The sequence below is a fragment of the Nerophis ophidion genome, linkage group LG05, assembly GCF_033978795.1.
Source record: "Nerophis ophidion isolate RoL-2023_Sa linkage group LG05, RoL_Noph_v1.0, whole genome shotgun sequence".
NCBI lineage: Eukaryota > Metazoa > Chordata > Actinopteri > Syngnathiformes > Syngnathidae > Nerophis > Nerophis ophidion.
In genome coordinates this window covers 10,428,648-10,451,492 of record NC_084615.1, presented here as the reverse complement: position 1 = coordinate 10,451,492, position 22,845 = coordinate 10,428,648, and the positions used below count along the sequence as shown (strand labels likewise).

The 22,845-nt window shown below is 43.7% G+C and overlaps 1 protein-coding gene across 3 annotated transcripts in view; it reads left to right on the top strand.

The window, feature by feature from the left end:
* The first annotated feature begins 31 nt into the window (after positions 1–31).
* srpx2 (sushi-repeat containing protein X-linked 2) overlaps positions 32–22,845 on the top strand; it is a 27,988-nt gene continuing 5,174 nt past the window's right edge. Inside the window, exons 1-7 of one of the 3 annotated variants that reach the window (XM_061899946.1) lie at positions 32–324; positions 6,544–6,609; positions 8,428–8,619; positions 8,696–8,872; positions 13,535–13,658; positions 13,714–13,835; positions 16,722–16,901. In XM_061899946.1, the coding sequence (XP_061755930.1) occupies positions 273–324; positions 6,544–6,609; positions 8,428–8,619; positions 8,696–8,872; positions 13,535–13,658; positions 13,714–13,835; positions 16,722–16,901 (913 nt within the window). In that variant the 5' untranslated portion in view covers positions 32–272. Of the gene's footprint in view, positions 325–6,540; positions 6,610–8,427; positions 8,620–8,695; positions 8,873–13,534; positions 13,659–13,713; positions 13,836–16,721; positions 16,902–22,845 lie in introns of all 3 variants that reach the window. The other 2 variants (XM_061899945.1, XM_061899947.1) reach the window with 2 other exon arrangements.

Here is a 22,845-nt window from a genome sequence, read left to right as displayed (position 1 = left end):
GGGGTCACGTGACCAGGAGGAGAAAGTAACAAGGTCGCCCTCTAGCGGCCATAAAGTCGTCAGTCATCTAGCAGAAGCCTCGCCGAAGAAGATCTGCAGAGACCAGACCAAGAACTCCTGTTTGCAGCACTTGGGACTATTTCAAGTAGTTTAGGTGACATCTGGGAAGGTTTTGTGGAACGTCTCCTCGTTGGAGTGTGACGTGGGAAGTCCACGCGGACCTGCGCACTACTTTCTCTTCGCAGCTGCGGAGTCATCTTTTGTGGACGGATATGAGCCTGAGGAGCCTGCTGGTCTTCTTGTCCTGGTTCTTCTACCTCACAGGTTAGTCTCCGGTCTTCCTTTCCTGGTTCTTCTACCTCACAGGTGAGTCGCTGGTCTTCGTGTCCTGGTTCTTCTACCTCACAGGTGAGTCACTGGTCTTCTTGTCCTGGTTCTTCTACCTCACAGGTGAGTGACTGGTCTTCTTGTCCTGGTTCTTCTACCTCACAGGTGAGTCACTGGTTTTCTTGTCCTGGTTCTTCTACCTCACAGGTGAGTCACTGGTCTTCTTGTCCTGGTTCTTCTACCTCACAGGTGAGTCACTGGTCTTCTTGTCCTGGTTCTTCTACCTCACAGGTGAGTCACTGGTCTTCTTGTCCTGGTTCTTCTACCTCACAGGTGAGTCACTGGTTTTCTTGTCCTGGTTCTTCTACCTCACAGGTGAGTCACTGGTCTTCTTGTCCTGGTTCTTCTACCTCACAGGTGAGTCACTGGTCTTCTTGTCCTGGTTCTTCTACCTCACAGGTGAGTCACTGGTTTTCTTGTCCTGGTTCTTCTACCTCACAGGTGAGTCACTGGTCTTCTTGTCCTGGTTCTTCTACCTCACAGGTGAGTCACTGGTCTTCTTGTCCTGGTTCTTCTACCTCACAGGTGAGTCACTGGTCTTCTTGTCCTGGTTCTTCTACCTCACAGGTGAGTCGCTGGTCTTCTTGTCCTGGTTCTTCTACCTCACAGGTGAGTCACTGGTCTTCTTGTCCTGGTTCTTCTACCTCACAGGTGAGTCACTGGTCTTCTTGTCCTGGTTCTTCTACCTCACAGGTGAGTCACTGGTCTTCTTGTCCTGGTTCTTCTACCTCACAGGTGAGTCGCTGGTCTTCTTGTCCTGGGTCTTCTACCTCACATGTGAGTGACTGGTCTTCTTGTCCTGGTTCTTCTACCTCACAGGTGAGTCACTGGTATTCTTGTCCTGGTTCTTCTACCTCACAGGTGAGTCACTGGTCTTCTTGTCCTGGTTCTTCTACCTCACAGGTGAGTCACTGGTCTTCTTGTCCTGGTTCTTCTACCTCACAGGTGAGTCACTGGTATTCTTGTCCTGGTTCTTCTACCTCACAGGTGAGTCACTGGTCTTCTTGTCCTGGTTCTTCTACCTCACAGGTGAGTCACTGGTATTCTTGTCCTGGTTCTTCTACCTCACAGGTGAGTCGCTGGTCTTCTTGTCCTGGTTCTTCTACCTCACAGGCTATAATTGGTTTATGTTGAGTGTCTTTTCCTTTACAAAAATGGTACAGGACAGGAGGATTGTATTTTCTATTCACACGTGTTGGCATGGCAACAGTTGTTGGACATGGCGTGCTTGTAGCTTTCAAAGTCTTTCAAGCGCATGTTGATATCAAATCCAGCTTTGTGGGGAGGATGGAATGTTTTTATTGAGAACTGTTTGGCCAAGAATGGTCTCCATCAGCCTTCCAGCCACCCACACTTGAATTGAAGTCAGACAAGTTGTCATGTGTTGTCTTATATTTGCAGCAATGAGTGGAATTGAAGTCAGAAAAGTTGTCATGTGTTGTCTTATATTTGCAGCAGTGAGTGGAATTGAAGTCAGAAAAGTTGTCATGTGTTGTCCTATATTTGCAGGAGTGAGTGGAATTGAAGTCAGAAAAGTTGTCATGTGTTGTCTTATATTTGCAGCAGTGAGTGGAATTGAAATCATAAAAGTTGTCATGTGTTGTCCTATATTTGCAGGAGTGAGTGGAATTGAAGCCAGAAAAGTTGTCATGTGTTGTCCTATATTTGCAGCAGTGAGTGGAATTGAAGTCAGAAAAGTTGTCATGTGTTGTCTTATATTTGCAGCAGTGAGTGGAATTGAAATCATAAAAGTTGTCATGTGTTGTCCTATATTTGCAGGAGTGAGTGGAATTGAAGTCAGAAAAGTTGTCATGTGTTGTCTTATATGTGCAGCAGGGAGTGGAATTGAAGTCAGAAAAGTTGTCATGTGTTGTCCTATATTTGCAGGAGTGAGTGGAATTGAAGTCAGAAAGGTTGTCATGTGTTGTCTTATATTTGCAGCAGTGAGTGGAATTGAAGTCAGAAAAGTTGTCATGTGTTGTCTTATATGTGCAGCAGTGAGTGGAATTAAAGTCAGAAAAGCTGTCATGTGTTGTCTTATATTTGCAGCAGTGAGTGGAATTGAAGTCAGAAAAGTTGTCATGTGTTGTCTTATATTTGCAGCAGTGAGTGGAATTGAAGTCAGAAAAGTTGTCATGTGTTGTCTTATATTTGCAGCAGTGAGTGGAATTGAAATCATAAAAGTTGTCATGTGTTGTCCTATATTTGCAGGAGTGAGTGGAATTGAAGTCAGAAAAGTTGTCATGTGTTGTCTTATATGTGCAGCAGTGAGTGGAATTGAAGTCAGAAAAGTTGTCATGTGTTGTCTTATATTTGCAGGAGTGAGTGGAATTGAAGTCCGAAAAGTTGTCATGTGTTGTCCTATATTTGCAGCAGTGAGTGGAATTGAAGTCAGAAAAGTTGTCATGTGTTGTCTTATATTTGCAGCAGTGAGTGGAATTGAAGTCAGAAAAGTTGTCATGTGTTGTCTTATATTTGCAGCAGTGAGTGGAATTGAAGTCAGAAAAGTTGTCATGTGTTGTCCTATATTTGCAGGAGTGAGTGGAATCAAAGTCAGAAAAGTTGTCATGTGTTGTCCTATATTTGCAGGAGTGAGTGGAATTGAAGTCAGAAAAGTTGTCATGTGTTGTCTTATATTTGCAGCAGTGAGTGGAATTGAAGTCAGAAAAGATGTCATGTGCTGTCTTATATTTGCAGCAGTGAGTGGAATTGAAGTCAGAAAAGTTGTCATGTGCTGTCTTATATTTGCAGCAGTGAGTGGAATTGAAGTCAGACAAGTTGTCATGTGTCGTCTTATATTTGCAGGAGTGAGTGGAATTGAAGCCAGAAAAGTTGTCATGTGTTGTCCTATATTTGCAGCAGTGAGTGGAATTGAAGTCAGAAAAGTTGTCATGTGTTGTCTTATATTTGCAGCAGTGAGTGGAATTGAAATCATAAAAGTTGTCATGTGTTGTCCTATATTTGCAGGAGTGAGTGGAATTGAAGTCAGAAAAGTTGTCATGTGTTGTCTTATATGTGCAGCAGGGAGTGGAATTGAAGTCAGAAAAGTTGTCATGTGTTGTCTTATATTTGCAGGAGTGAGTGGAAATGAAGTCCGAAAAGTTGTCATGTGTTGTCCTATATTTGCAGCAGTGAGTGGAATTGAAGTCAGAAAAGTTGTCATGTGTTGTCTTATATTTGCAGCAGTGAGTGGAATTGAAGTCAGAAAAGTTGTCATGTGTTGTCTTATATTTGCAGCAGTGAGTGGAATTGAAGTCAGAAAAGTTGTCATGTGTTGTCCTATATTTGCAGGAGTGAGTGGAATCAAAGTCAGAAAAGTTGTCATGTGTTGTCCTATATTTGCAGGAGTGAGTGGAATTGAAGTCAGAAAAGTTGTCATGTGTTGTCTTATATTTGCAGCAGTGAGTGGAATTGAAGTCAGAAAAGATGTCATGTGCTGTCTTATATTTGCAGCAGTGAGTGGAATTGAAGTCAGAAAAGTTGTCATGTGCTGTCTTATATTTGCAGCAGTGAGTGGAATTGAAGTCCGACAAGTTGTCATGTGTCTTCTTATATTTGCAGGAGTGAGTGGAATTGAAGCCAGAAAAGTTGTCATGTGTTGTCCTATATTTGCAGCAGTGAGTGGAATTGAAGTCAGAAAAGTTGTCATGTGTTGTCTTATATTTGCAGCAGTGAGTGGAATTGAAGTCAGAAAAGTTGTCATGTGTTGTCCTATATTTGCAGGAGTGAGTGGAATTGAAGTCAGAAAAGTTGTCATGTGTTGTGTTATATTTGCAGCAGTGAGTGGAATTGAAGTCAGAAAAGTTGTCATGTGTTGTCTTATATGTGCAGCAGTGAGTGGAATTGAAGTCAGAAAAGTTGTCATGTGTTGTCTTATATTTGCAGCAGTGAGTGGAATTGAAGTCAGACAAGTTGTCATGTGTTGTCTTATATTTGCAGGAGTGAGTGGAATTGAAGTCAGAAAAGAGCTCATGTGTTGTCTTATATTTGCAGCAGTGAGTGGAATTGAAGTCAGAAAAGTTGTCATGTGTTGTCTTATATTTGCAGCAGTGAGTGGAATTGAAGTCAAAAAAGTTGGCATGTGTTGTCTTATAGTTGCAGCAGTGAGTGGAATTAAAGTCAGAAAAGTTGTCATGTGTTGTCTTATATTTGCAGCAGTGAGTGGAATTGAAGTCAGAAAAGTTGTCATGTGTTGTCTTATATTTGCAGGAGTGAGTGGAATTGAAGTCAGAAAAGTTGTCATGTGTTGTCTTATATTTGCAGCAGTGAGTGGAATTGAAGTCAGAAAAGTTGTCATGTGTTGTGCTATATTTGCAGCAGTGAGTGGAATTGAAGTCAGAAAAGTTGTCATATGTTGTCTTATATTTGCAGGAGTGAGTGGAATTGAAGTCAGAAAAGTTGTCATGTGTTGTCCTATATTTGCAGCAGTGAGTGGAATTGAAGTCAGAAAAGTTGTCATGTGTTGTCCTATATTTGCAGGAGTGAGTGGAATTGAAGTCAGAAAAGTTGTCATGTGTTGTCTTATATTTGCAGCAGTGAGTGGAATTGAAGTCATAAAAGTTGTCATGTGTTGTCCTATATTTGCAGCAGTGAGTGGAATTGAAGTCAGAAAAGTTGTCATGTGTTGTCTTATATGTGCAGCAGTGAGTGGAATTGAAGTCAGAAAAGTTGTCATGTGTTGTCCTATATTTGCAGCAGTGAGTGGAATTGAAGTCAGAAAAGTTGTCATGTGTTGTCCTATATTTGCAGGAGTGAGTGGAATTGAAGTCAGAAAAGTTGTCATGTGTTGTCTTATATTTGCAGCAGTGAGTGGAATTGAAGTCAGAAAAGTTGTCATGTGTTGTCTTATATTTGCAGCAGTGAGTGGAATTGAAGTCATAAAAGTTGTCATGTGTTGTCCTATATTTGCAGCAGTGAGTGGAATTGAAGTCAGAAAAGTTGTCATGTGTTGTCTTATATTTGCAGCAGTGAGTGGAATTGAAGTCAGAAAAGTTGTCATGTGTTGTCTTATATTTGCAGCAGTGAGTGGAATTGAAGTCAGAAAAGTTGTCATGTGTTGTCTTATTTTTGCAGCAGTGAGTGGAATTGAAGTCAGAAAAGTTGTCATGTGTTGTGCTATATTTGCAGCAGTGAGTGGAATTGAAGTCAGAAAAGTTGTCATATGTTGTCTTATATTTGCAGGAGTGAGTGGAATTGAAGTCAGAAAAGTTGTCATGTGTTGTCCTATATTTGCAGCAGTGAGTGGAATTGAAGTCAGAAAAGTTGTCATGTGTTGTCCTATATTTGCAGGAGTGAGTGGAATTGAAGTCAGAAAAGTTGTCATGTGTTGTCTTATATTTGCAGCAGTGAGTGGAATTGAAGTCAGAAAAGTTGTCATGTGTTGTCTTATATTTGCAGCAGTGAGTGGAATTGAAGTCATAAAAGTTGTCATGTGTTGTCCTATATTTGCAGCAGTGAGTGGAATTGAAGTCAGAAAAGTTGTCATGTGTTGTCTTATATGTGCAGCAGTGAGTGGAATTGAAGTCAGAAAAGTTGTCATGTGTTGTCCTATATTTGCAGCAGTGAGTGGAATTGAAGTCAGAAAAGTTGTCATGTGTTGTCCTATATTTGCAGGAGTGAGTGGAATTGAAGTCAGAAAAGTTGTCATGTGTTGTGCTATATTTGCAGCAGTGAGTGGAATTGAAGTCAGAAAAGTTGTCATATGTTGTCTTATATTTGCAGGAGTGAGTGGAATTGAAGTCAGAAAAGTTATCATATCTTGTCTTATATTTGCAGGAGTGAGTGGAATTGAAGTCAGAAAAGTTGTCATGTGTTGTCCTATATTTGCAAGAGTGAGTGGAATTGAAGTCAGAAAAGTTGTCATGTGTTGTCTTATATTTGCAGCAGTGAGTGGAATTGAAGTCAGAAAAGTTGTCATGTGTTGTCTTATATTTGCAGCAGTGAGTGGAATTGAAGTCAGAAAAGTTGTCATGTGTTGTCTTATTTTTGCAGCAGTGAGTGGAATTGAAGTCAGAAAAGTTGTCATGTGTTGTCCTATATTTGCAGCAGTGAGTGGAATTGAAGTCAGAAAAGTTGTCATGTGTTGTCTTATATTTGCAGCAGTGAGTGGAATTGAAGGCAGAAAAGTTGTCATGTGTTGTCTTATATTTGCAGCAGTGAGTGGAAGCCCAGACTCCAGTGACGTAGCAGAGGAGGACCACACCACCCATGTAGACTATGACAGTATGTATGATTTTCTAATACTGTATTTGTCTCTTCATGTTATTAAAACCATGCACTTGCACAGGTAAAATAATTTCTAATGTCTGGTACTATCTGCAGTTGAGTAACCATTTTGCACAGGCCACAAAAAGGCCATTAAATAAATATTTTTTAATAACATATCAACGGATGGGTATATTTAAGGACAGGAGTTTTGTATTTGGGAAAAAAGGCACTTTGAAAGTGAAAATGTTGAATTTTTGACAAATACATCAGTGTATTAAGAATAAAAAATCAGTTTTCAGGTTAAATATCATTATGATCCACTCTGGTAATTATTTACAATCAATATTTTTCACTTACATTTCTTTTGATATTTAAACTTGTTTTTTTTCCGGTTCAACAGTTTCAATGTTTTTTTTTTTCCGTTTCATAAATGTACAATATTTCCAAAGTGGAACATTTGATGCGAAGTAGTTGGAGCTTTGAATAAATTTTAAAAATCCCACAAAAATTATTGGGGAGCCAAAAAGGCCTCCGTCATAAAAATGTTAAAAAATAAGTCGTACTTAAAAAAAAAAATACTTTCAAAGGTTTTTTAATATCCTTTTTGTATATTTGTTGTATTCCCTTTTGAGGAAATAAAAAACAATTTTTATATGGCAAACAACAAGTATGCATTATCCCACCCCAAATATTTCAAAGTGATTTGATGTTAAATAATTGTGGCCTTAAATAAGTTAATAATTCATAACATTGATTAACTTTAATTCATTATTATTTTGGAGAACTTATAAAAGGGCCCCACTCATAAAATAGTTAAAAATATGTCATACTTTTACTTTGCTTTTAACACTTAAATCTTTGGATCAACTTCAGTCATACACACTTTACAGCATGTTGAGTTGTTGTACAACAAGACCACTTTGTTGTCATACACACTTTACAGCATGTTGAGTTGTTGTACAACAAGACCACTTTGCTGTCATACACACTTTACTACATATTGAGTTGTTGTATAACAAGACCACTTTGTTGTCATACATACTTTACAGAATTTTGAGTTGTTGTACAACAAGACCACTTTGTTGTCATACACACTTTACAGCATGTTGAGTTGTTGTACAACAAGACCACTTTGTTGTCATACACACTTTACAGCATGTTGAGTTGTTGTACAACAAGACCACTTTGTTGTCATACACACTTTACAGCATGTTGAGTTGTTGTACAACAAGACCACTTTGTTGTCATACACACTTTACAACATATTGAGTTGTTGTACAACAAGACCACTTTGTTGTCATACACACTTTACAGCATGGTGAGTTGTTGTACAACAAGACCACTTTGTTGTCATACACACTTTACAGCATGTTGAGTTGTTGTACAACAAGACCACTTTGTTGTCATACACACTTTACAGCATGTTGAGTTGTTGTACAACAAGACCACTTTGTTGTCATACACACTTTACAGCATGTTGAGTTGTTGTACAACAAGACCACTTTGTTGTCATACACACTTTACAGCATGTTGAGTTGTTGTACAACAAGACCACTTTGTTGTCATACATACTTTACAGCATGTTGAGTTGTTGTACAACAAGACCACTTTGTTGTCATACACACTTTACAGCATGTTGAGTTGTTGTACAACAAGACCACTTTGTTGTCATACATACTTTACAGAATGTTGAGTTGTTGTACAACAAGACCACTTTGTTGTCATACACACTGTACAGCATGTTGAGTTGTTGTACAACAAGAACACTTTGTCGTCATACACACTTTGCTAAATGTATTTGGCAGACACATGCAGTATGTTGTTGTCCACCAGGTCTATACTGGTGTCACTCTCCACGCTTGACCAATGGTGAGGCCACCTGCCACTCCCCCAGGGGCCGAGCCTACCGGACCACCCAGGGCACGCGCTGCAACATGCGCTGCGACCGCGGATACCGCCTGTCGGGCAGCAGCTCCATCCAATGCATGGCCGATCGCCGCTGGTCCGGGACGTCCATGTGTCGCAGTGAGTGAGCGGGCGGGCGGTGGGTGGGTGGGTGGGCGCCATGGCACTGATCGTCACCGGCTTGATGTCTTTGCAGAGATTCGCTGCCCCGTGTTGCCGCTCATCCCGCACGGCAGGTACACCTGCACCCAAGGCTTTGTGGTGGACTCCAGATGCGACTTCACCTGCTCCCCCGGCCACCGCATCGAGGGGGAGCACTCGCGCACCTGTCAGCACGGGGGGGCTTGGAGTGGGGCACAGCCAATCTGTTCAGGTACTGTCCAGATAGTAAGTATACTTTTGATTGATGACGCGCCGTACAAAACATCATGGACATCAACAACAGTCAACACGGTCAAAATCACAGAGGGACTGCTTTCAACTTGTTCCAGAGTCTGGGGGCTACCGCCTTGAATGCCAGGTGTCCACAGGTTTTCAAACAAGATTTGGGGATTTCTAGGAGACCCCGGCCTGAAAGCTGCACCCTTTAGGAGACCCTGGCCTGAAGGCTGCACCCTTTAAGAGACACTGGCTTAAAGGCTGCACCCTTTATTAGACCCTGGCCTGAAGGCTCCACCCTTTAAGAGACCCTGGCCCGAAGGCTGCACCCTTTAAGAGACCCTGGCCCGAAGGCTGCACCCTTTAGGAGACCCTGGCCTGACGGCTGCACCCTTTAGGAGACCCTGGCCCGAAGGCTGCACCCTTTAAGAGACCCTGGCCGAAGGCTGCACCCTTTAAGAGACCCTGGCCTGAAGGCTGCACCCTTTAAGAGACCCTGGCCCGAAGGCTGCGCCCTTTAGGAGACCCTGGCCCGAAGGCTGCACCCTTTAAGAGACCCTGGCCTGAAGGCTGCACCCTTTAGGAGACCCTGGCCTGAAGGCTGCACCCTTTAGGAGACCCTGGCCTGAAGGCTGCACCCTTTAGGAGACCCTGGCCTGAAGGCTGCACCCTTTAGGAGACCCTGGCCTGAAGGCTGCACCCTTTAAGAGATCCTGGCCTGAAGGCTGCACCCTTTAAGAGATCCTGGCCTGAAGGCTGCACCCTTTAAGAGATCCTGGCCTGAAGGCTGCACCCTTTAGGAGACCCTGGCCTGAAGGTTGCACCCTTTAGGAGACCCTGGCCTGAAGGCTGCACCCTTTAGGAGACCCTGGCCTGAAGGCTGCACCCTTTAAGAGATCCTGGCCTGAAGGCTGCACCCTTTAAGAGATCCTGGCCTGAAGGCTGCAGCCTTTAGGAGACCCTGGCCTGAAGGCTGCACCCGTTAGGAGACTCTGGCCTGAAGGCTGCACCCTTTACAAGACCCTGGCCTGAAGGCTGCACCGTTTAAGAGACCCTGGCCTGAAGGCTACACCCTTTAAGATACCCTGGCCTGAAGGCTGCACCCTTTTAGAGACCCTGGCCTGAAGGCTGCGCCCTTTAGGAGACCCTGGCCCGAAGGCCGCACCCTTTAAGAGACCCTGGCCTGAAGGCTGCACCCTTTAAGAGACCCTGGCCTGAAGGCTACACCCTTTAAGAGACCCTGGCCTGAAGGCTGCACCCTTTTAGAGACCATGGCCTGAAGGCTGTACCCTTTAAGAGACCTTGGCCTGAAAGCTGCACCCTTTACAAGACCCTGGCCTGAAGGCTGCACCCTTTACAAGACCCTGGCCTGAAAGCTACACCCTTTAAGAGACCCTGGCCTGAAGGCTGCACCGTTTAAGAGACCCTGGCCTGAAGACTAGACCTTTTAAGACACACTGGCCTGAAGGCTGCACCGTTTAAGACACCCTGGCCTGAAGGCTGCACCGTTTAAGAGACCCTGGCCTGAAGCCTGCACTCTTTAAGAGACCGTGGCCTGAAGGCTGCAGCCTTTAAGAGACCCTGGCCTGGAGGCTGCAGCCTTTAAGAGACCCTGGCCCGAAGGCTGCGCCCTTTAGGAGACCCTGGCCCGAAGGATGCACCCTTTAAGAGACCCTGGCCCGAAGGCTGCACCCTTTAAGAGACCCTGGCCTGAAGGCTGCGCCCTTTAGGAGACCCTGGCCCGAAGGCTGCACCCTTTAAGAGACCCTGGCCCGAAGGCTGCGCCCTTTAGGAGACCCTGGCCCGAAGGCTGCACCCTTTAAGAGACCCTGGCCCGAAGGCTGCACCCTTTAAGAGACCCTGGCCCGAAGGCTGCACCCTTTAAGAGACCCTGGCCCGAAGGCTGCACCCTTTAAGAGACCCTGGCCTGAAGGCTGCACCCTGACGTGTAGGGGCACATCAAATCAGTGATGTACTTTGGGGCCCCACCATGCCACGCACGGAAAGTCAGGACTGTGCCAGGGGTGTCCAACCCGTTTTAGCTCAGGGGCCGTTTTGGAGGAAAATCTATTCCCACATGTTCAAATCTCTTAGAAATAAAGACAATTTCAGATAGTTGTCTTTGTCTTACTGGGGCCCAAAAAAATAGAACAACAACATTCTGAAAATGTACATATTAAAAGTAATCCACTTGGCAAAACACCTGAAGTTAGTTGAAAAGGATTCTCATGTTGGCAGGTCACAATAAAAAACGTCTTTGGAAAAGCAATGAAGTGTTTCCTCAAACCGACATATTGATGAAATCCACAATTGCCACAACACATTCATTTATCATCATTCAAATATTACAATATAATATAATCAAAACAAATGTCAAAATGACACAAATTAAAGGTAACATAACTCCAAACGTAACCAATGTGAACATGCTAGATTTAAGCATACAACAAAACAGAACAAACAACAAATGTAGAAACACACATTTTTACAATGGAGTTCAGGGTGTGCTTCATGCCATCAACCAATTACAAGCGCAGCACTGAACTCTTAACTACAAAGATGATGGTAATGTTGACTTAAGTCTTTGCATCTTATCGTTCCCTTATTTTATCTGTTGAGTGGATCATTTACAATAAAATAAGGTATTGTGTGTCGCCACAGCATCAGTCTGTCGCCATCTGCTGCCTGGCACAACACGAGCAGCTGATTGCGTGCGCCTTTGCTGACTGGAGTATTACCAGCCAATCCAGAAAGCGCTTAAAGTCAGCTGACACGTCATCTTTAAACGGTGTCATGTGTGGCGTGGGTCACACTTGAATGGCTCTTGCGACATCCAGTGGACACATTTAGAACAGCAGTTTCTTTCAATAAAAATAAACAAAAACTACAGCTCATTGTTATACGTAGCAAACTCGTTTTGCCCGCCTGATACCCTGCTCTATGTGGAATTGACTGGAGGCAAATAAAGACTGGATAGTTCTGAGTGCCAAAGTCTAAAAGGTCTCTGACTTGTTGAAACAAGTTAAAACAGAATTATAAAAGCCAATACGAGACCATGAATGATCATTTCCAGATCCCACTATGACAACAAATTTCTCACTTGAGAGAAATTTGTCAGGTGATTAAAACAGTTTTTGGTCCGTTGACGACGCTATAAAGACTGATCAAAGCTTTCTGAGGCTGCTTTAACAGATGCACCTCAAGACTTCTTGATCAGGAGGATCTTTTTACTGGGAGCAATGATCCCAGTTTCCCTTTTGTGAGAAATCTATCTGAAGGAAATTGGGACGCAAGCAGTTTTCGACTGAGGACAAACATCAATCAATCAATCAATGTTTATTTATATAGCCCCAAATCACAAATGTCTCAAAGGACTGCACAAATCATTACGACTACAACATCCTCGGAAGAACCCACAAAAGGGCAAGGAAAACTCACACCCAATGGGCAGGGAGAATTCACATCCAGTGGGACGCCAGTGACAATGCTGACTATGAGAAACCTTGGAGAGGACCTCAGATGTGGGCAACCCCCCCTCTCTAGGGGACCGAAAGCAATGGATGTCGAGCGGGTCTAACATGATACTGTGAAAGTTCAATCCATAGTGGCTCCAACACAGCCGCGAGAGTTCAGTTCAAGCGGATCCAAGACAGCAGCGAGAGTCCCGTCCACAGGAAACCATCTCAAGTGGAGGCGGATCAGCAGCGTAGAGATGTCCCCAACAGATACAGGCGAGCGGTCCATCCTGGGTCCCGACGAGCGGTCCATCCTGGGTCTCGACTCTGGACAGCCAGTACTTCATCCATGGTCATCGGACCGGACCCCCTCCACAAGGGAGGGGGGGGACATAGGAGAAAGAAAAGAAGCGGCAGATCAACTGGTCTAAAAAGGAGGTCTATTTAAAGGCTAGAGTATACAGATGAGTTTTAAGGTGAGACTTAAATGCTTCTACTGAGGTGGCATCTCGAACTGTTACCGGGAGGGCATTCCAGAGTACTGGAGCCCGAACGGAAAACGCTCTATAGCCCGCAGACTTTTTTTGGGCTCTAGGAATCACTAATAAGCCGGAGTCTTTTGAACGCAGATTTCTTGCCGGGACATACGGTACAATACAATCGGCAAGATAGGCTGGAGCTAGACCGTGTAGTATTTTATACGTAAGTAGTAAAACCTTAAAGTCACATCTTAAGTGCACAGGAAGCCAGTGCAGGTGAGCCAGTACAGGCGTAATATGATAAAATTTTCTTGTTCTTGTCAAAAGTCTAGCAGCCGCATTTTGTACCAACAGTAATCTTTTAATGCTAGACATGGGGAGACCCGAAAATAATACGTTACAGTAATCGAGACGAGACGTAACAAACGCATGGATAATGATCTCGGCGTCTTTAGTGGACAAAATGGAGCGAATTTTAGCGATATTACGGAGATGAAAGAAGGCCGTTTTAGTAACGCTTTTAATGTGTGACTCAAAGGAGAGAGTTGGGTCGAACTGGGCCATGAACTGTGATAAAGAGTGAAACAAAAACCCTCCAAGAGACTGATGGTGTCCATCTCAGTCCATCTGCTTTGCATTCCATGTTTTTTCCTTCTGTAAAGCTCCAGTTTCACAAAAGCAAACATGATATTTTCCTGCTGCGGGGCCTCAAACCCATTTCAGACACGGAACCTCCAAAAATCAAGTGTCCGCGATCCAGAATCAAGTTCGCCGACCCTGGAAAACTGACTGCCAGGGTGAGCTGGGATGCCCCGCTGGCCACAGACACAGCTGACAAAGTCCTGGAGTGAGTGCTCTTTGAACCGGACACCCTTTGGATTCTAGTTGACATGTCTCTGCAGTGTGATTTTAGTAGGACAGCAGCCAGACAGCGACTTCAGCGAGGGAGCTAACGTCATCCGCTACAAAGTCTTTGACCAAGCCAGAAACAGAGCTGCCTGCAAGTTCATCATCCGGGTGGAGGGTAAGCACCGAGACTCTTTACGCACCTCCACCTTTTGGGGCACATTAAAACACTACCTGGTCCTCTTTACTTTGGACAAAATGTCCCAGGGATTCAAGAACTACAACATACTTTTATTCTCTAAACCAGAGTTTCTTAACCCCAGTCCATGATTGTTTTCTACTCACTTTTCCACCGCTTGTGGCAGTAAAGACAATCTCAAACAAACACAAGAGGTCTGGCGCTACAGTCATTGAAAGTTGAAGCGCAAAAATTATGACTAAAGTGATGAAGCTGTATTGTATTTTTATTGACGGTTACCTTAGGAAATATATTTATTACAAAAGCCAAAAGCAGTGAAGTTGTCACCTTGTGTAAAGGCTAAATTAAAAGAGAATACAATCATTTGCAAATCCTTTTCAACTTATATTCAATTGAAGATATTTAACATTCCGACTGGAAAACAGTTTGAATGTCCAGGGTGAGTGGAGTGTGTGGATGGTAGTTTGAATGTCCAAGGTGAGTGGAGTGTGTGGATGGTAGTTTGAATGTCCGGGGTGAGTGGAGAGTGTGGATGGTAGTTTGATTGTCCAGGGTGAGTGGAGTGTGTGGATGGTAGTTTGAATGTCCAGGGTGAGTGGAGTGTGTGGATGGTAGTTTGAATGTCCAGGGTGAGTGGAGAGTGTGGATGGTAGTTTGAATGTCCAAGGTGAGTGGAGTGTGTGGATAGTAGTTTGATTGTCCAAGGTGAGTGGAGTGTGTGGATGGTAGTTTGATTGTCCAAGGTGAGTGGAGTGTGTGGATGGTAGTTTGATTGTCCAAGGTGAGTGGAGTGTGTGGATGGTAGTTTGAATGTCCAGGGTGAGTGGAGAGTGTGGATGGTAGTTTGAATGTCCAAGGTGAGTGGAGAGTGTGGATGGTAGTTTGAATGTCCAGGGTGAGTGGAGAGTGTGGATGGTAGTTTGATTGTCCAAGGTGAGTGGAGTGTGTGGATGGTAGTTTGAATGTCCAGGGTGAGTGGAGAGTGTGGATGGTAGTTTGAATGTCCAAGGTGAGTGGAGTGTGTGGATGGTAGTTTGATTGTCCAAGGTGAGTGGAGTGTGTGGATGGTAGTTTGATTGTCCAAGGTGAGTGGAGTGTGTGGATGGTAGTTTGATTGTCCAGGGTGAGTGGAGTGTGTGGATGGTAGTTTGAATGTCCAGGGTGAGTGGAGTGTGTGGATGGTAGTTTGATTGTCCAAGGTGAGTGGAGAGTGTGGATGGTAGTTTGATTGTCCAGGGTGAGTGGAGAGTGTGGATGGTAGTTTGAATGTCCAGGGTGAGTGGAGTGTGTGGATGGTAGTTTGAATGTCCAGGGTGAGTGGAGAGTGTGGATGGTAGTTTGAATGTCCAAGGTGAGTGGAGAGTGTGGATGGTAGTTTGAATGTCCAAGGTGAGTGGAGTGTGTGGACGTTGGAACGCTTCCATTCAGTTGAGTAATGTGGGGTCTGGAGAAGTTTGTATATTGCCCATTCATTTTTAGTGGGGATAAAATACCGGGAAAAGCGGGACTTTAGAGAAAGGGAAAAGATGTTTTACTTTGGATGTACTGTATGTGAAGAGCAGTGTGGGTGGATGGTTGAAAGGTGGAAATCATGTTTAAAAACGGTGCAACATTTTGAGAGTTTTTGGGCACTGCAGAACTATCAATTTGTCCAAACATTTGAAATTGGAATTTCTGGAAATGTAGGGAATCTTTGAAAATATTGATGATAGCACAATTGTTCTAGATGATATGAATGAGTTGGTGTTGGAAGTTCTGGAATCAGTTTGAATTGAGAATGGGTATTTCGGAATTCCTGGAAAATAGAGGAAACCCGGAATTTGTACAAAAAAAACGAAGGCGTTTGTTGAACTAAGAGGAATGTTTTGAAGGTGGAATGCTGAAAAATGGTTGAAAGGTGTGGACAGTGAAAACTTTGTAGGAAGAGGTGAAAATCAGGCTTTGGAAAACCAGGAACTTTTTTTTTTTACTTGGCCCATTTGTTTTCAATGAGCATAATGTCCTGGAAAACAGGGAATTCTGGGTAATCCGGGATATTTTTTGGGGAGGGGAGCTCACTTTTTTGAGAGGTGAGCTCACGATTCCCGGTCGAGTCGAAGGTTTTGATATGAATGGTTCTGATCGGGGGAAAACTGGAGGAAATCAAACTTTGGCGGTAGAATGAAAAATAGAATAGAATCTTATTATTGTGTGATTGTTTGGATAGTCACACAATAATAATAATAATACTGATAATAAATAAGATTTTGGGTGTAGAATATTATAATTGTGTGACTGGACATTCACTTAATATTAATAATAATAATAATAAATAGATTATTTTTGGTGTAGAATCTTCAGTGTGTGAATGCTTAAACATTCACACAAGAATAATAATAGATTTAACAATAACAATAGATTATTTTATTGGTGTAGAATCTTATAATTGTGTGAATGCTTTTGAACATTCACATAATAATCGCAAAAAAAATGGATGATTTTTGGTGTAGAATCTTCTGTGTAATTGCTTGGACATTCACACAATAACAATACATAATTTTATTGGTGTAGAATCTTATAATTGTGTGAATGCTTTTGGACATTCACATAATAATTAATAGATGCTTTTTGGTGTCGAACGCTTGAACTTTCACACAATGATCAAATACCATGAAATTCAAAGTCCTCGTTAACATGTGAGGGGGTGCCAGGCCGCTTTAGAAGGGGAAGTTGCTTCCCTCCCCGGGGCAAAAAGGAGAACCCCCCCCCCCCCGCTCTAAGGATCCTGTATATTTCGAAGACATTGTTGTCCCCGCCTCCAACTGGATGTCTTCCATCAACTTTCCTTATGTCTCCCACCATGACGGCCATACTCCTTCCTTCCAGTGAGGAGATGCCCCGCCCTGGCCCCGCCTTTGCACGGCTCCCTGGTCTGCTCCTCCGATGTCACCAACTACGGCGCCACCTGCGAGTACCACTGTGATGGCGGCTACCAGCGTGGGGGCGTGGCCAGTCGGATGTGCCAGTTGGACCGCAGCTGGAGCGATGAGGCGGCAGAGTGCGTTGGTGAGGATGGGGGCCATGTTTGTTTCACTGCTTTATCGCAAGTGTCCACACACACTTGATGGTCTGGAGGCCATGTAAATAAGTGTAGGTACATAAGCGGGGTGTAGGTAAATAAGTGTAGGTACATAAGCGGGGTGTAGGTAAATAAGTGTAGGTACGTAAGCGGGGTGTAGGTAATTAAGTGTAGGTACATAAGCGGGGTGTAGGTAAATAAGTGTAGGTACGTAAGCGGGGGGTAGGTAAATAAGTGTAGGTACGTAAGAGGGGCGTAGGTAAATAAGTGTAGGTACGTAAGCGGGGTGTAGGTAAATAAGTGTATGTACGTAAGCGGGGTGTAGGTAAATAAGTGTAGGTACGTAAGCGGGGTGTAGGTAAATAAGTGTAGGTACGTAAGCGGGGTGTAGGTAAATAAGTGTAGGTACGTAAGCGGGGTGTAGGTAAATACGTGTAGGTACGTAAGCGGGGTGTAGGTAAATACGTGTAGGTACGTAAGCGGGGTGTAGGTAAATAAGTGTAGGTACGTAAGCGGGGTGTAGGTAATTAAGTGTAGGTACGTAAGCGGGGTGTAGGTAATTAAGTGTAGGTACGTAAGCGGGGTGTAGGTAAATAAGTGTAGGTACATAAGAGGGGTGTAGGTAAATAAGTGTAGGTACATAAGCGGGGTGTAGGTAAATAAGTGTAGGTACGTAAGCGGGGTGTAGGTAAATAAGTGTAGGTACATAAGAGGGGTGTAGGTAAATAAGTGTAGGTACATAAGCGGGGTGTAGGTAAATAAGTGTAGGTACGTAAGCGGGGTGTAGGTAAATAAGTGTAGGTACATAAGCGGGGTGTAGGTAAATAAGTGTAGGTACATAAGCGGGGTGTAGGTAAATAAGTGTAGGTACATAAGAGGGGTGTAGGTAAATAAGTGTAGGTACGTAAGCGGGGGGTAGGTAAATAAGTGTAGGTACGTAAGCGGGGTGTAGGTAAATAAGTGTATGTACGTAAGCGGGGTGTAGGTAAATAAGTGTAGGTACGTAAGCGGGGTGTAGGTAATTAAGTGTAGGTACGTAAGCGGGGTGTAGGTAAATAAGTGTAGGTACGTAAGCGGGGTGTAGGTAAATAAGTGTAGGTACATAAGCGGGGTGTAGGTAAATAAGTGTAGGTACGTAAGCGGGGTGTAGGTAATTAAGTGTAGGTACGTAAGCGGGGTGTAGGTAAATAAGTGTAGGTACATAAGAGGGGTGTAGGTAAATAAGTGTAGGTACATAAGAGGGGTGTAGGTAAATAAGTGTAGGTACATAAGCGGGGTGTAGGTAAATAAGTGTAGGTACATAAGAGGGGTGTAGGTAAATAAGTGTAGGTACATAAGCGGGGTGTAGGTAAATAAGTGTAGGTACGTAAGCGGGGTGTAGGTAAATAAGTGTAGGTACATAAGCGGGGTGTAGGTAAATAAGTGTAGGTACATAAGCGGGGTGTAGGTAAATAAGTGTAGGTACATAAGAGGGGTGTAGGTAAATAAGTGTAGGTACGTAAGCGGGGTGTAGGTAAATAAGTGTATGTACGTAAGCGGGGTGTAGGTAAATAAGTGTAGGTACGTAAGCGGGGTGTAGGTAAATAAGTGTAGGTACATAAGAGGGGCGTAGGTAAATAAGTGTAGGTACGTAAGCGGGGTGTAGGTAAATAAGTGTATGTACGTAAGCGGGGTGTAGGTAAATAAGTGTAGGTACGTAAGCGGGGTGTAGGTAAATAAGTGTAGGTACGTAAGCGGGGTGTAGGTAAATAAGTGTAGGTACGTAAGCGGGGTGTAGGTAAATACGTGTAGGTACGTAAGCGGGGTGTAGGTAAATACGTGTAGGTACGTAAGCGGGGTGTAGGTAAATAAGTGTAGGTACGTAAGCGGGGTGTAGGTAATTAAGTGTAGGTACGTAAGCGGGGTGTAGGTAATTAAGTGTAGGTACGTAAGCGGGGTGTAGGTAAATAAGTGTAGGTACATAAGAGGGGTGTAGGTAAATAAGTGTAGGTACATAAGCGGGGTGTAGGTAAATAAGTGTAGGTACGTAAGCGGGGTGTAGGTAAATAAGTGTAGGTACATAAGAGGGGTGTAGGTAAATAAGTGTAGGTACATAAGCGGGGTGTAGGTAAATAAGTGTAGGTACGTAAGCGGGGTGTAGGTAAATAAGTGTAGGTACATAAGCGGGGTGTAGGTAAATAAGTGTAGGTACATAAGCGGGGTGTAGGTAAATAAGTGTAGGTACATAAGAGGGGTGTAGGTAAATAAGTGTAGGTACGTAAGCGGGGGGTAGGTAAATAAGTGTAGGTACGTAAGCGGGGTGTGGGTAAATAAGTGTATGTACGTAAGCGGGGTGTAGGTAAATAAGTGTAGGTACGTAAGCGGGGTGTAGGTAAATAAGTGTAGGTACATAAGCGGGGTGTAGGTAAATAAGTGTAGGTACATAAGAGGGGTGTAGGTAAATGAGTGTAGGTACATAAGAGGGGTGTAGGTAAATGAGTGTAGGTACATAAGCGGGGTGTAGGTAAATGAGTGTAGGTACATAAGCGGGGTGTAGGTAAATGAGTGTAGGTACATAAGCGGGGTGTAGGTAAATGAGTGTAGGTACGTAAGCGGCGTGTAGGTAAATAAGTGTAGGTACATAAGCGGGGTGTAGGTAAATGAGTGTAGGTACATAAGCGGGGTGTAGGTAAATGAGTGTAGGTTCATAAGCGGGGTGTAGGTAAATAAGTGTAGGTACATAAGCGGGGTGTAGGTAAATAAGTGTAGGTACATACGCGGGGTGTAGGTAAATAAGTGTAGGTACATAAGCGGGGTGTAGGTAAATAAGTGTAGGTACATAAGCGGGGTGTAGGTAAAAAAGTGTAGGTACATAAGCGGGGTGTAGGTAAATAAGTGTAGGTACATAAGCGGGGTGTAGGTAAATAAGTGTAGGTACATAAGCGGGGTGTAGGTAAATAAGTGTAGGTACATAAGAGGGGTGTACGTAAGTAAGTGTAGGTACATAAGCGGGGTGTAGGTAAATAAGTGTAGGTACATAAGCGGGGTGTAGGTAAATAAGTGTAGGTACGTAAGCGGGGTGTAGGTAAATAAGTGTAGGTACATAAGCGGGGTGTAGGTAAATAAGTGTAGGTACGTAAGCGGGGTGTAGGTAAATAAGTGTAGGTACGTAAGCGGGGTGTAGGTAATTAAGTGTAGGTACGTAAGCGGGGTGTAGGTAAATAAGTGTAGGTACGTAAGCGGGGTGTAGGTAATTAAGTGTAGGTACGTAAGCGGGGTGTAGTTAAATAAGTGTAGGTACGTAAGCGGGGTGTAGGTAAATAAGTGTAGGTACATAAGCGGGGTGTAGGTAAATAAGTGTAGGTACGTAAGCGGGGTGTAGGTAATTAAGTGTAGGTACGTAAGCGGGGTGTAGGTAAATAAGTGTAGGTACATAAGAGGGGTGTAGGTAAATAAGTGTAGGTACATAAGCGGGGTGTAGGTAAATAAGTGTAGGTACGTAAGCGGGGTGTAGGTAAATAAGTGTAGGTACATAAGAGGGGTGTAGGTAAATAAGTGTAGGTACATAAGCGGGGTGTAGGTAAATAAGTGTAGGTACGTAAGCGGGGTGTAGGTAAATAAGTGTAGGTACATAAGCGGGGTGTAGGTAAATAAGTGTAGGTACATAAGCGGGGTGTAGGTAAATAAGTGTAGGTACATAAGAGGGGTGTAGGTAAATAAGTGTAGGTACGTAAGCGGGGGGTAGGTAAATAAGTGTAGGTACGTAAGCGGGGTGTAGGTAAATAAGTGTATGTACGTAAGCGGGGTGTAGGTAAATAAGTGTAGGTACGTAAGCGGGGTGTAGGTAAATAAGTGTAGGTACGTAAGCGGGGTGTAGGTAAATAAGTGTAGGTACATAAGCGGGGTGTAGGTAAATAAGTGTAGGTACATAAGAGGGGTGTAGGTAAATGAGTGTAGGTACATAAGAGGGGTGTAGGTAAATGAGTGTAGGTACATAAGCGGGGTGTAGGTAAATGAGTGTAGGTACATAAGCGGGGTGTAGGTAAATGAGTGTAGGTACATAAGCGGGGTGTAGGTAAATAAGTGTAGGTACATAAGCGGGGTGTAGGTAAATGAGTGTAGGTACATAAGCGGGGTGTAGGTAAATAAGTGTAGGTACATAAGCGGGGTGTAGGTAAATAAGTGTAGGTACATAAGCGGGGTGTAGGTAAATGAGTGTAGGTACGTAAGCGGCGTGTAGGTAAATAAGTGTAGGTACATAAGCGGGGTGTAGGTAAATGAGTGTAGGTACATAAGCGGGGTGTAGGTAAATGAGTGTAGGTACATAAGCGGGGTGTAGGTAAATAAGTGTAGGTACATAAGCGGGGTGTAGGTAAATAAGTGTAGGTACATACGCGGGGTGTAGGTAAATAAGTGTAGGTACATAAGCGGGGTGTAGGTAAATAAATGTAGGTACGTAAGCGGGGTGTAGGTAAATAAGTGTAGGTACGTAAGCGGGGTGTAGGTAAGTAAGTGTAGGTACATAAGCGGGGTGTAGGTAGATAAGTGTAGGTACTTAAGCGGGGTGTATGTAAATAAGTGTAGGTACGTAAGCGGGGTGTAGGTAAATAAGTGTAGGTACATTAGGGGGGTGTAGGTAAATAAGTGTAGGTACATAAGCGGGGTAGGTAAATAAGTGTAGGTACTTAAGCGGGGTGTAGGTAAATAAGTGTAGGTACGTAAGCGGGGTGTAGGTAAATAAGTGTAGGTACATAAAAGGGGTGTAGGTACATAAGCGGGGTGTAGGTAAATGAGTGTAGGTACATAAGCGGGGTGTAGGTAAATGAGTGTAGGTACATAAGCGGGGTGTAGGTAAATAAGTGTAGGTACATAAGAGGGGTGTAGGTAAATAAGTGTAGGTACATAAGCGGGGTGTAGGTAAACAAGTGTAGGTACATAAGCGGGGTGTAGGTAAATAAGTGTAGGTACATAAGCGGGGTGTAGGTAAATAAGTGTAGGTACATAAGGGGGGTGTAGGTAAATAAGTGTAGGTACGTAAGCGGGGTGTAGGTAAATAAGTGTAGGTACGTAAGCGGGGTGTAGGTAAATAAGTGTAGGTACATAAGAGGGGTGTAGGTAAATAAGTGTAGGTACGTAAGCGGGGTGTAGGTAAATAAGTGTAGGTACATAAGAGGGGTGTAGGTAAATAAGTGTAGGTACGTAAGCGGGGTGTAGGTAAATAAGTGTAGGTACATAAGAGGGGTGTAGGTAAATAAGTGTAGGTACATAAGCGGGGTGTAGGTAAATAAGTGTAGGTACATAAGAGGGGTGTAGGTAAATAAGTGTAGGTACATAAGAGGGGTGTAGGTAAACAAGTGTAGGTACGTAAGGGGGGTGTAGGTAAATAAGTGTAGGTACGTAAGCGGGGTGTAGGTAAATAAGTGTAGGTACATAAGCGGGGTGGAGGTAAATAAGTGTAGGTACATAAGCGGGGTGGAGGTAAATAAGTGTAGGTACATAAGCGGGGTGTAGGTAATTAAGTGTAGGTACGTAAGCGGGGTGTAGGTAAATAAGTGTAGGTACATAAGCGGGGTGGAGGTAAATAAGTGTAGGTACGTAAGCGGGGTGTAGGTAAATAAGTGTAGGTACATAAGCGGGGTGGAGGTAAATAAGTGTTGGTACATAAGCGGGGTGTAGGTAAATAAGTGTAGGTACATAAGCGGGGTGTAGGTAAATAAGTGTAGGTACGTAAGCGGGGTGTAGGTAAATAAGTGTAGGTACGTAAGCGGGGTGTAGGTAAATAAGTGTAGGTACGTAAGCGGGGTGTAGGTAAATACGTGTAGGTACGTAAGCGGGGTGTAGGTAAATACGTGTAGGTACGTAAGCGGGGTGTAGGTAAATAAGTGTAGGTACGTAAGCGGGGTGTAGGTAAATACGTGTAAGTACGTAAGCGGGGTGTAGGTAAATAAGTGT